Genomic DNA, 14,377 nt, shown 5'->3' with positions numbered 1-14,377 from the left:
GGGGTGAGCACAGTATGAAGTCTTACAACACCAGGTTAAAGTCCAACAGGTTTGTTTTGAATCACTAGCTTGAATCAATAGCTCCTTCCTGAGGTGAATCTGAAGAAGGAGTTGGGCTCTGAAAGCTAGTGATTCGAAACAAACCTGTTGGACTTTATCCTGGTGTTGTAAGACTTCTTACTTTGGAGATGTTAACATTGATATACGGAAACATGATTTGTATTATTATTCAACACATATGCATATAGAGATTCAACTGTGCTTCAATTAACATAATATGCCTTCTCAATGTGTCCCTTGTGCACAGTTCAGTGTGCACTTCTGACTGGATCACCCCCACTGATCCTCTGGGCTCTTGTCAGCTTTCCTACGTCGATTTTGCATCTGGAAGATTGGTTTGCATGCAGGTCTTTTGTGTCTTAGCCTTTTGACGCGATGCGCCCTGAAGACCGGTATCCTTATTGGCCAAGCTTCTACATTTCCAGCTTCTTTCGTGATTTTATACAATGCTTTTAGCTGCTGTGTCATTGTGTGTTCTCTGGCCTGTCGACTACATTGCCAGCGTCTTCTTGTTCAGCATCATGAGTGTCGGCCACATTGCTGATGTCTTCTTGCTTGGTGTCATCGGTGGACTCATGGTATCCCCCATTCTCTTCCTCTTTTTTTATTGAGAGCAATTTTGTAACTGATTTTGTGACTGCTCCTCTTTTTCTGCTTGGTTTTGGTAGCACCCATTTTGCCGATGGCCTGTGCCATAGGAGCGTCGTTTGTGGATCGTCTGCTGAGACATCTCGTGTTGGCATACTTCTGAGGGACTGTGCGGTCATGGTCAAGTCTGCACCTTCAGCAGCTGGCTGCAGAGCCTCGCACTCTGGTGTCTGGGTTGGATCCACATCTCCAACGTTAGGTGCTGTCCCTACATCCTGTGTTTGAGCCCCAAGTAATGGCTCCTCGTCACTCAAAATGACAATGGATAGGTCATCTTTTTTTGAAGAATTAAATAATGGCTCATCCTCGTCTTGTAATATATGTGTATCATCCTAAGTCGTGGAACTGCATATAGATACATCCATGTCTGGTAACATGACATCATATCATCTGTCGTTGGGGAATTGCATATAGATACAGCCATCTGCTCCTCTAACTCATCTTTCGGTGGAGTGACCTTGAGTATTGGGGAGTCCACTACTGGAATCATTTCAAAGGCCTGAGATGATTCATCTCTGCTTTTGGAGCCAGTTTCTCGAAAATGGGTATTATATTAGTTTGTTCGCAGCTGAGCTGTTTTCCTCCAAGGTGTCTGCTACCGCAATCTTACTTTCAGTCTCTGCGTATGCCATCTCAGGGCTTTCACACTTCTCGGTGTCCTGCGAAAACTGGGCATCCCTTGTGATCACCTCGTCATTCCCGCCAAACCAGTGGAATGGCGGTTCACTGTCGTCACCTACCGGCTCATCATCCAAGTATTCACTTTCCTCATTGTAATCATGGTCGTCGTAGTTTCCATCACCATAATGATCATCATCGTATTCAGCATCATCATCATCCTCTTCCGCGCACTGCTCGTAGAATTATGTGTTCATGCAGGAATTGACCTATTTTCATGTCAACAGCGAGTCTTGCTGCAGAGATTCCATCTAACACCCCATGCTCTGGAACCTCAGGAGGAGTGAAGAAGTTGAAAAAAAGAGTCATTTAGTATAGTTTCCATGACTGCTTTACGAGTAGGCTGATCCTTATGCAACTGCTTCATTTTAATGGTTTTCAGTGTGACGTTTTTTTCTTTCTTCCAGTTGATGTGGCAGCCTGTGCACCCCGTGATTGGAAATACGAAGAAGCCTGACCCATCAGGCCGCGATTCCATCTGGTATGTCTTTGCGAGCACCTCATTTGTGAATTACGCATTCGGTTCAAACTTGAACTCCAGAGTGAAGCGCATTGACTGTCCCAGATTTGAGAACTTTACGGCAACATCTTCTAGATGCTGCAGGATGGGCTCAGCAAGTCACTGAGCATATACTCATTTTCGAAGACCGCTAACTAGAACACTGAGGTGTCCTTTGGATCCTCCATCTCTGACTCTGGTTGGTCTTCCTCCACTTTCACTATCGCTTGTATCTCATTGGATATTTGCATCACTGTATCTAGTTGCGAGTTGCAGTAATCTCGCTGACAGGGATGCACAGCCGCTCAACTAGCTTCAGGGCCTCACATGCATCTGCCCCTATGATATACTCCCGTGTTATGTCCACAATGGAAATGGAATGATGTGACTTCTGTTGTGTACCCATACTTGGAGTTCACATACCCCCAGCGTCTCAATCTCATTCACACCGTAGTCTATCAGCAGTCTTGGTTGACTTTCGACTTTTGTGGAACTCGCAGCACGTGCAAATCACACAGACTGAGGAGGTTTGCCCTCGCTCCCATGTCGAGCTTGCATTTTATCAGTGTGCCGTTCAGCATCACTGGGATTGTCCATCTGTTTTCAACGGTATCAGCTGGATCATCACTGTTATTCTAACTGGTCATTAAGACATCTTCCTTCTTTATATTCGGACTCATCATGTCTTTGGTTGAAATTAGATCAATGAAAAATAATTCTTCAAGGGGCATCGCATCAATTGCACTGACTGACCCTGTTAAGTCCACTGTAGGCTGCAATAAACATTGTTTCGCAAAAATATTTGTTCGGCCACACCTGGAACATACTTTTCCATATGCTGGACATTGTCGTGGGCCATGATGATTGCCACATTTCTGTCATAAGGTGGTGGCTCCAGTCAGCCACTTAAAATGGCTGCCTGCACTGAGACCACATTTTCTATTAAACTGCATCACAGTGCTGATGGCGCTGGCTTCCTCTTCCATGTTGGTGCCAAAATGTTTCAAACTGAGTGCGCTGATCTGCTGTGCAGCCAACTCACTCGTATGGCAAATCTTAATCGCATTTTCCAATTTCAGTTCTTTTTCCCATAACAATCTCTCATGCAGCTTATCTTTCGATATGCCAAATACTATTTAGTCACGGATCATCGATGATTTTAGATTGCTGAAATTGCAGGACTGGACCTACAGCCTCAAGTCGGTGACAAAGCTGTCAAAAAAAATTGCCTGGTTTCTGGGTACACCTACACAAAAATGTATCTTTCAAATGTTTCTTCTTTTTTCGGAGAGCAATGCCGATCGAAATACTTTATCACCTCATAGTAGCTCTTGCTGTCCTCCTCGCTATGAAAAGTGAAAGTATTTTAGGTTTTGATTGCTTGTGGGCCTGGCACCTTGAGCAGCAATGCAGTGCGCCTCTCGTTAGGCTGTGCCTGCAGGCCAAGGGCTGAAACATCGAGCTTAAACTTCTGTTTGAAAACACGCCAGTTTGTGTCTATGTTACCCAGAACTTGAAGCTGGTAAGGTGCCTTTCAACCTTCTATCTCAAACTTCACTGTTGCTTATTGCGTTGAGTCACCAATGGCTGTAGTTCACCAGGTCAGTGGAAGAATCTTTTCCTTTTTTGTTCTTCGGATGGTTTTGCCTCGTCTTTTCAGCTGCTACCTTTAAATATTCAAAATGCCTGGTACCATGTTGTGTTCTGTGACCTTGCTGTTGCAATGATGCACACAGAATATCTGGTGACTTAACTAGAATGATGATTTATTGATGAACATGTGGAAAGACAACAAACAAAATATTATACAGACTAGGTTACTATTTGAGTTCCATGAACTCTCCTGGAACTATTCTATGTGCGACTTTTCTGTTGTGCAATACATTTCACGGGCATATCACCACACATGCCTTTTCTCGTTTGATCTGATGGCACTGTGTAGTTTCAAAATTCTGGTGAGGATCACACAGCCAGGATTCTGACATCAGGGCACCATTTTTAAAGGGCTTCGCGATCTCCAAGTTACAGCCACCTCCTCCTCCCAGAGAGATCAGGACCATTTCCCATGGAGGTTGGATCCCCCCCCCACAACAGCACCAATATTGCGGCACCCACCCCATCACGGGCATCAGAGCTCTTCCCTCTACACCACAAATAAAGGGAATCCCAGCCCCCCCAAATGGATATGAGGTACCCCTGTGCCATACTCCCTATGCCAGGGGCAATGCCTCGCCTTGTCCCTCAGCTCCCATGGCCTCCAGGCACCTCCAGACCCTCAAAATGGTCATCACGGCTGGTCTTTGCTTTTGAAAGCCTGTAGTGATTCATGCCAGTGTAACGTCACACCATCAGGGAGGAGAATACATCATGGGCAGATGCTATGGCATTAAGCCCTTCAATTATATTAAAATGTATTTAAATTCATGGAAATCACGCCTTCGCTGGATTTTCAAAAGCCAATTTGGGTGGGAACAAAGGTGGGTGGGCGTAATTTCCTATTGTTGGCCGTTCCCACTATTGAGCTATTTCCAGGAAGCCCATTAATCAGAAGGTGATAGCACCCCCGACAGCACCAATCCAGTGTTGGGAGCACAGTAACTGCCAGGAAGTGGCCTCCCAGGAGAAGACCGAGAAACAAGTGCTCTGTCATGCATTGAAAGTTGTATTGTGCATTTTGTCCACTTAAGGCAACCATACATAATTGTACAAATAGAAGGAGAACAGCAAGTGCAGTTTTGATTATGATTCTTTTTGAATCTTACTGATTCTACCCAAGAACATCACATGCTCCAGAGTGCCGTTAAGGCTACCGCCCCATCCCATCAACCAAGCCATAGATGCGGCTGCGGGTCACCCTCTGGGAGCAACCCCTCCACAATAGTGGTTGAAGAGCTGTGGCCATTTCTTACTTCAAATATTTTAAGTGCTAAGATGGTATCCAAAGATGGAGGTGCCTCTCACTCATTTACCCAAATGCAAGCTGCAGCTGCTTTAGTGCCTTCGATTAGCTATCTAGCTCCAAAGGACCTCCTATTGGCCATCTAGCTCCAAAGGACCTCCTATTGGACATTTAGCTCCAGAGAACCTTCTATTGGCCATCTAGCTCCAAAGGACTTTTATTGGCCATCTAGCTCCAAGGTCCACCTACCGCTATCTTTAATTGGAAGGTGAGCCTGCTCTCTGTCAGAATTGGCTGAACAATGTCAAGTTGAGCTCTTAACAAGGTTGGGACTTGCACATGGTCAAATGTGGGATCCCAAATCAAAATGGAAAGTCCGACCATAGGGCTGTGCGAGCTAAGATGGCCTGAGTTAGACTGCAGTTAAGACTGCTATAACTAGCCTTAGTGCTTTTGGACAAAGCAGGGAATTATCAATGCATAAGACATTTGATTCATGCTTGGCTTAATTCCTGAAGTCCGAGGCAGCGTCTGATACCTTACCGAAGTAAATACTCTTCAAGTGAGAGACTGGATAGTGCCAGTAAGCTACTTAACCTCACAGGGTATCAGAACTGAACCTGGCTTGCACACAGAATTATTTCAACTGGATCACTATCAGGTGAAGAACCCTGATCAAATTTCTTCTGGACATTCGGGTTAATTGCAATACCTAATTGCTGCCACAGCTGGGAATCAGCTAACTCAACACAAACAGAGTGTTATAATATTTGGACTTGTGTTAAATACTTTCTTCGGTTTAGTGGTACCGGTCAGTCTGTATCATATGTTGAGGAACGTGTATTGCTCGATATCAAATCATAGAATATTGGCACTTGGGGCAAAAAAATGATCATAACTGAATATTGTGTCTTCCCCATTTGCTTCCAACTGCACTTCTGTAAGCAGGCAAGCCAATAGCACTTGAATAAGGTGAGGCCAGGTCCAAATCAATAATCTGCTTTACTTTACAGAAGCAACTGTAAAGTGACAGTTAAAACCAAAACTTGCTTATTATTTAACTTCAACCAAGCTCTTGCTTTGAGGGTGATGGGTGGGGACAATACGGATTAAGTGCATGGTGCAGAGGCCCATGGATGGCCATCTCACCCCATGCCAATTGAGACCCTTAAGTGGCCAATTAATGATATAAAAACAACAGTGGGCAGAGACCAAAAAGAAAATGCTGGAAAATCTCAGCAGGTCTGGCAGCATCTGAAGGGAGAGAAAAGAGCAAACGTTTCAAGCGAATGGGGGATGGACCAAGGAGCCAGAAGCCGGGTGGGTACGTGCGGAGGAGGCTTCCTGCATGGGGACCTCCTCTGGGCCCTCGCCACGGCAGCACTCCCATCCCCACTCAAAAAACACTCCAGCAGCCCAGTGGTGACAGCCACCCTCCAATCCTGGAACCAACTGCGGCAGCAATTTGGCCTGAACAAAATGTCGGACAAGGCTCCCATCTGCAACAACTATAGGTTCACACCAGCATTGACTGACCCCATCTACAAAAGGTGGGGGCAGGACATAGGGACACTGACAGTCAGGGACCTATACATGGATGGCAGGATCACAACATTGGGCGAACTGACAGAGAAATTCCAGCTAGCCAGGGGGATCGAGCTAATGTATCTACAGTTCAAAAACTTCCTACGAATGGAGACAAGGACGTACCCACAACCGCCACGACAGACACTACTGGAAGAACTACTGGACGCAAACATACTAGTTAAAGGAAACTGTAGTGACATATATGACCGACTGATAGAAAGGGCCGACACCGTACTGGACGCAACAAGAAAGAAATGGGAGGAGGACCTGAGGATTGAGATAGGGTGGGGACTCTGGAGCGAAACACTGCATAAGGTCAATTCCAACTCCACGTGCGCAAGGCTCAGCCTGATGCAGCTAAAGGTGGTACGTAGAGCCCACTTAACAAGAACCCGTATGAGTAGGTTCTTCCCAGACGTGGATGATAGATGTGAATGGTGCCACGGAGGCACGGCCAACCACGCCCACATGTTCTGGTCTTGCCCCAGACTTGCGGGGTACTGGACAGCCTTCTTCAAGGCAATGTCCAAAGTGGTGGGGGTGAGGGTGGAGCCATGCCCGAAAGTGGCGATCTTCGGGGTTTCAGACCAGCCAGATCTATTCCTGGGGAGGAGGGCGGACGCCCTTGCCTTTGCCTCCCTGATCGCCCGCCGTAGAATCCTGTTTGGCTGGCGGTCTGCAGCACCATCTAAAGCTGCAGACTGGCTGTCCGACCTCTCGGAATCTCTCCAAATGGAGAAAATCAAATTCGCCATCCGAGGGTCAGACGGCGGCTTCCACAGAGCGTGGGAGCCATTCACGCAATTGTTCCGGGACCTGTTTGTGGCCAACGAACAAGCAGAAGAATAGCCAGGTCGCCAAGAATCAGGGGAAAGTAGCCAAAGCATGAGAGGGGGGGGGGGGAGTATTGCCCACTGTAATTGTATCTCCGGCAGCCGAATGTATATTTACCTCCCCAGCCTCCACACCCCCCCCCCCCCCCCCGCCCCCATAAACAGTCAGCCACTTATGAGTTGTAAATAATTTTGCCAGGTGTACAGAGTTGCTGCTGTTGAGCTGGTGCACAATATCCTACCAGTCATTCTATTTTATTTGTCATTGTATTCTTTTTATTATTTATTATTTTCTTTTCTTTGGCATGTTTGGGGTGCCCTTCTCTTCTGTATATGTACATATGTATATATATATGTTTCTTATCCTATGTACATAATGGTAAATATACTTTGTTCAAAAACCCAATAAAAAACATTTATAAAAAAAGAGCTAACGTTTCGAGTCCAGGTGGCCCTTTGTCAAAGCTATAATACAGAGAAAGTGGGAAATATTTATACTGTGGAGTGAGAATGAAAGATGAATCATAGCCACAGAAACCCAGGGAAACGGGGTCATAGCCACAGAAAGCAAGATGAAAGAATGCTAATGGCAGTCCCCAGAGAGAACAAAAGGCGTGAAAGGCCAAACTGCAGAGAAACTAACATCAGAGGGTAAACTGTGACAGCTGTAGATGTGGGGGGGGGGGGGGGGGAGGAAGGGGGAAGCAAAGAGGAGAAAGGGTAACAAAAGGTGGATAAGATGGGGGGTGAATAAATATAAAGAAAGACAAGAGAGAAAGGATTGGTGAAAAACAGTTAAAATTAAATGGAATGAAAACAAATGGGTCGAGGTGGGGTAGAGCTAATAATCTGAAGTTGTTGAATTCGATATTGAGACCGGAAGGCTGCAGTGTGCCTAACCGGAAGAGGAGATGTTGTTCCTCCAGTTTGCATTGAGCTTCACTGGAACATTGTAGCAGACCAAGGACAGACATGTAGGCAGAGAGTTGGCCGTGCGAGCAGCACAACAAGCAAACCCTGGCAGGTTTGTTTGCTGGTGCCCAGAGGGGAGTACCTAATTTAAAGGTACTCGGTGCCTGAATGAGGGAATGGGGAGGCCGCTAAGAGCCATTCCATTTCCCTTGTTTCCGATCTTCATCCTCACTCCTGACCCTCGCCCCTGCTATCACTCATCTTGACCTGGCATCCAATGTAAATCTGAGGCCTCAAGTGAGTGTCATATCAACAGCAGCCACTGCCTCCCCAGTGACACTGCTGTTCGATTGAACTGCCACTCTCTGATTGGCCAGCAGTTCCAGGCAGGAAGGGCTTTCCTCCCTGGGATCATTGATCCTGGGCAAGGCCCGCTGCTGGACTGCCAAGTGCCTGATTGGTGCATAATGCAGTGGGCCTTCTCAAAAAGAGGCAATGCAATACCACCAGCTCTCCTGTCAATGGCAGAGGCCCTGGTCGCCTCCACAAAATATCATCGCCCTTTGTGAATAAGATCATTTTTTCTTTGTCACATGTTTCTGTAAAATGGCAAAACAAACCTGGGGGTGTTTCTGCGATGACTGGCTCTGTTAAATCAGATGGTTTTCCAACCCCTGCCCTGTTCACAGCTCGCACACGGAAAACATAGGTCACACCTTCTTTCAGACCTTGTACCTGGTGGCAATATTAAGGTTTCAGTGAGACTTTGAAAGTATTCAAATTAATTTGTCAGCTGCTTTTTATCAATATTTCATCAATAAATATGATAGATAACATCTTGCCAACTCTCCATATACGACTATTGCCCATGTCCTTCCCCATCCTTTATCCCAGGCTTTGGCAGTAAACAAGCTGCATCTAAGGGATGAAGACTGACAGCTGTGCAATGGGGCCCACAAACACATGTTGGGCCTTTTATCGTGTTACTGAGCATAGATCCTAATGGTTGTCTCAGCATAGGCACTGTTTTGGCTTTTACAAATATGGTGCACTACAGGCACATTATGAACATGCACTCTCTACCTGAAGGCTAGTGAGACCATTTAGCACCTTTCTAGGTGATGAGTAAATAGCATACAGATTGGAGTTTGCAAAAATAACTGAAATATCAACTTCAGAAGAGGATTATGTTTTGCCTTTAATGATAGATATGTACTTCACTTTGTAAAACTGAAATATTGACATAATACGAAGCTTGTACATTTCATCAAACCTAACCTGAAAAATTGTGTTTATCAAAATTATTTAAGAGAATAGGAATTCCAATTTTTTTACCTTTATATATCTCTTTGACGTTTCCTTTTCATTCACACTTCTCCACATTTCATCATCTGCATCAATCTCCCGGATGTCAGCATAATACCCAGTCACCTCACTGCGACCCGTATAGACTGGAGCTTTCCAGAGGAGTACCAGTGAATTCTGTCTGACCTCAGTGTACATAATGTCATGTGGTGGTCCTGCATTAGTTTGTAAAATGCATTAATTAACATAAAATACAGCCAGGACAGGGTGGTAATGCTTACAGTAAATGTTTCAAACATTACCACTTGGTGGTCCTCTCTAAATACTATATCCTGTCGTTTAATCAATTATTGTATATCTGAATTTTTTTTTAAACCCTAAGAACATCCCCATTACATTCTGCTGGATATTTCGAGTATAAATGAAAATAAATTAAAATAGCTTATTGTCACAAGTAGGCTTCAAATGAAGTTACTGTGAAAAGCCCCTACAACATTCCGCCGCCTGTTCGGGGAGGCTGGTACGGGAATTGAACCCGCGCTGCTGGCCTTGTTCTGCTTTACAAGCCAGCTGTTTAGCTCACTGTGCTAAACAAGCCATATAAACATGTTTTTCGAAAACTGGGGACCAGAGGAACTATTATCCATGCTTTAATGATATATTATATTATCAATTGTTGCCACAATTAATCACATGTTTAGCAGCGTGCTCCATCTGTCATAAGGGCAACCAATAGTTTGAAATTTAGTGAACGTACTTTTCCACCTGAGGCAACTTTCAGTAGGCCATTAAATGGAGGCTGTTTAGTTATTATAACCAGGACCCTATGCCTCCTATAAAACCCTGATTGCAACTTATGAAGGGGAATGGGTGGAGCATGCATGGCATACATCAGTTTCATTTCTCCAGGCTGGAGACCTAGCTCTCCAAAAAGGTAAGTTCTTGGGAGGGTGGGGGGTGGGGTTCTTTGAAGATGTTGTCGGATCAGGAACAGGAGGACAGTTCCTCCCAACCTCACAAGGATCTATCAACTGACTTCCAGTCTGTTCTTGCTCCCTGATCCCAAGCACAATTGTTTCTAATGAACATTGTTCCTCATTCTTGCGTTCATGATTTTCATCACCACTGTAAGAATATTATTTCAGAAAGGAAGTAGACCTGCCTGGAACAGCAATAGTCCATTCTTCGCATTTAAACTTGTCACTCGGCAGGGATGGAAGGCCAACTCCTGCCACGTTTACTGCACGCACTTGGAACTGATAAATCATGTTTTCCTTCAGGTCATGAATCTGTAGTAAGTATGCAGTCAGAGCAAGCATTAGAGGAATACAGTATTAGATACTTCACCAGATATATTGATTATTATTAAAACAATAGCAAAATTCTTTGAATGCTGAAATCAGAAATTAAAATGGAAAATGGTGGAAACAAACAACAGGTCAGGCAACATCGGTGGAGAAAGGCACAGAGTTAACGTTTCAAGCTCCAGGCTATAGCAAACCTCCTTGCTTGCCGGATTTTCCATGCTCTCTCCAGCCTTTGCTATTCTGCTGTAAGCAAATATAATTCCTCTGGATGCAGCATTTTATGCTACACCTGTCCCTATATCACACTCTATTGCCTGACACTATCATCCCTACCAATATTTAATCACTCTTTTCCTACACCCGATCACGGTCTTTTTCACTCTTTCCCACATTAGGCTGCAGACTAAGCCCCTTCATTGGCCACTTAGAGGCCTCATTTGACGTAGGAAAGGCTAACCTTGACTGTTTCCACCCCAGACTTTACTGGTAGAGCTGGGAAGATGACAACTCACTCCTGGCCCCAGGATGTGGAGGCTGATGAATTTTGTTTTCTTTGTTCTTGGGATGTGGGCGTCGCTTGCTGGGTCAGCATTTGTTGCCCATCCCTAGTTGTCCTTGAACTGGGTGGCTTGCTAGGTCATTTCAGTGGGGGGCAGTTCAGAGTCAACCACATGTAGGCCAGACCAGGTAAGGGTGGCATTTCCTTCCCTGAAGGACATTAGTGAACCAGATGGGTTTTAGGACAATGGTTTGTTTCATGGTCACTTTTAATTCTAGATTTTTTATTGAATTCAAATTTCACCATCTGCCACGGTGGGATTCGAACCCAGGATCTCAGAGCATTAGTCTGGATTTCTGGATTACCAGTCCTGTTTCTCCGTTGATGCTGCCTGACCTGCTGAGTATTCCCAACTTTACAGTTTTTATTTCACATTGATTAACTTATTCTGAGAAAGTTAGAATCCATTTAATTCTATGCAGACATTCCCAGCACTGGGATGCTCAACTCTGCAGATGTATGTGGACTGCTGATTAAGCATCTGTATCCAATTACAATCTATTTCCATTCAGGTAGTATCTCTTGCACAACTGATGCAAGTGAAAGAAAGGAGACCTGAAATGGTGGGGAATAAAATCAAAACTTATTTCAATAAAACTGCTATATATATACACATATATTCTTGCATTTGGTCAGAATATTAAACCGAGAGTTCTCCCTTACAATTTCTAAATACATGTTCAGGAAACGAGTCTTGTTTCACTTACTCTGTAAGCCCGATCACTGACAACTTTGATATGGGCTTCTTTCCATTTTCCAGGGATACCATCAATAACTTCAAGATAATCCACAAAGTAGCCAATAATATCAGAGCCACCTTGGAATTTAGGTTGCTTCCACCCTAACACCATAGAGTCATGGACACTTTCAAGCACTGTAATTGCATAAGGTGGAGCTGGAGGAGCTGTTTGAAGATAGAGTACATGAGGTTGTTATTTGATTCCACTTAACTGTTCAATCTTTTCAGCGCAAGTCTGACCATTTCAGTAATTTGTGTGCTCTGACAGAAAGGAAGTCTTCTGTGTATTTTACAAGGAATGAATGAAGTAACCTTAGGTCTGATCAGTACAGTGACTTTTCATGCAACGTATTGGTATGACTCGAATTACAACTGTTGTGGAACTTTCCATTAAAGTGGAATCGTGAGAAGAAATGACAGTGAAACTTGTCTCACTCACTTTTCAACGTGAATATTTTACTGAAACAGAAATAATAGCTTTGCAGTGTCCCTTTCTTGAGGTTTCAACCTGGAATGCCATTACAATTTATTCCCTGCAAAATGTTTCCCCAGCAATAGATTAAAATCTTAATGTGCAGTATTAATAATGACTATGTCAACAGCTTTGTTAAGAGTGTATGTACAAATGAAATAACACATTCATTACTAATATCATGTAGTGCAATATTTTTCAAATATTTCTCAGTGGATTGTGAAAAAGGATTGAAGGCTTTGTATGACATGTGCTGTGCAGTTATTGGTATATGGTAGAACATAAACAAAAATTAAATATACCACCTCTTGAGCTTCCTGGAATGGGTTGGTAAATGCAACATGTAACTGAGCTGGAAAGATAGGCCACTAGAAAGTCACAGATTTAATCTTCAGTATGTGCTGAGTAAGCTGATCTTAACCAGAGCAGCGGGTGGAGCATTAAAACTGGCCTTACTGCTTTACGTTAACACAAGGAACATCAGCAAGGGTTCCAATTCTTGATTCTTGCCTTGTGACACTTGCTGGAAAGCACCTTTGTGTGCCAGTGTCAGATGAAAACAAGATTGTACTGATTTTTGATTCTCTAATGCCCAGCACTCACTTCCTGACACACTGTATCCATTTACACATGAAGGACGCAATCTACAGGCCGTGTTGCGCCTGAAAGACAGTGCAAAACAGTCAGTAGATGCAGGAGACTCCCTGTTCCAGGAACTACCCGGCTCGCTAGACCTCCCAAGATCTAACACAATCTCGCGAAATGTCACAATCTGAATCCCACCCATTGTTGGGGGATCACTATTTTGAAAATCTGCATATTAGAGGGAGACAGCTAGTCTCAGTCCAATATGCGCTCCTCTGATCTACGCGGGCCGTGGGATCTAACCCTCGGAGATCTTGGGGCGTGCTCTTCAGTGTTGGTCTCCACAAATGGAATAGCACTCGTGGGAGTCTCCCAGGGTATTGGATGCCCCCAGGTGCTTGCCCTCTGTGCAGGGTGACACCCTGGCACCGCTGGTGACACCTGGGCTTCCTGGCACGGCCACTTTGGCACCCTGGTGGTGCCACCTGGTGTTATTATTTCTGTGCTACGCTGGCACTGCCAAAGTGCCTCAGTGGCACTGCCAGCTGGCAGGGGCACTGCCAGGGTGCCAGTGCCAAGGTGCCAGGCTGGCATTTTTCCCGTGCCAGGGATTGAGTCCAGGGGTGTCCTACGCGGGTGAGGTGGGGCGCGGGGCCCCGAGAACCCCCTTTTAGGTGAGTTTGGGTTTTGGGTCACTTCGGGGGAGGGTGTTGGCTGCCCGATCTTCTCCTGCGTTGGCGAGTTCTGGCAAGCGGAGCTCCTCAGTGCCGGAAACGGACTAAGTGCAACCTCATCAGAGAGTTGCCTGCTGAGGCCCTGAATATAACCAGAGTCCCTGTAGACATCATGGTGTTTCTCGGCGCTGTGAGACCAGTTAAACGCGCTCATTGCGGGACTCTGTTCCCATCTGGTTAAATCACACCACAAAGTACAAGGGGGCTAGCTGTCAGTGTCTTGAGCATAACTTGAGCAGAAGCCAATTAATTCAGACCAAGGGAAGGGAAAAGGAGGAAACATTGACTGCAAAAAATAATCTATACTCCTACCAGAACCAGGCTTCACAAGCTTAGATTGGAAGTTACATCTTGCTGCCGGTTAATCATTCCAATAGGGTAAAATAGTTTCAGTGAGTAGAATAACTTACTGTGTAACTTGAGAGAAATCACCGTAAATGATTATTCAATTAGCTGTTAAACCAAATAGTGTCCCTGCTTCCTGTTATCACCTAGGTAACATTCATTTCTCTTACATTTAACAATCACTGTAAAGTCAGTGAGATATCATTAGATCACGT

At 44.8% G+C, this 14,377-nt stretch overlaps 1 protein-coding gene across 2 annotated transcripts in view; it reads right to left on the bottom strand.

The window, feature by feature from the left end:
* Nucleotides 1-14,377, bottom strand: part of myom1b (myomesin 1b) — a 204,030-nt gene that overhangs the window by 57,958 nt on the left and 131,695 nt on the right. For both annotated transcript variants that reach the window (XM_038809187.1, XM_038809188.1), the window contains 4 exons: nucleotides 11,995-12,191; nucleotides 10,584-10,710; nucleotides 9,452-9,636; nucleotides 8,737-8,851 (listed from right to left, as the gene is read on the bottom strand). In XM_038809187.1, coding sequence (XP_038665115.1) covers nucleotides 8,737-8,851; nucleotides 9,452-9,636; nucleotides 10,584-10,710; nucleotides 11,995-12,191 — 624 coding nt within the window. The remainder of the gene's footprint in view (nucleotides 1-8,736; nucleotides 8,852-9,451; nucleotides 9,637-10,583; nucleotides 10,711-11,994; nucleotides 12,192-14,377) is intronic.

The sequence above is a fragment of the Scyliorhinus canicula genome, chromosome 10 (genome assembly GCF_902713615.1).
Source record: "Scyliorhinus canicula chromosome 10, sScyCan1.1, whole genome shotgun sequence".
Classification (NCBI taxonomy): domain Eukaryota; kingdom Metazoa; phylum Chordata; class Chondrichthyes; order Carcharhiniformes; family Scyliorhinidae; genus Scyliorhinus; species Scyliorhinus canicula.
Note: the sequence above shows the minus strand (reverse complement) of the source record. Positions and strands in the feature narration are given on the sequence as shown.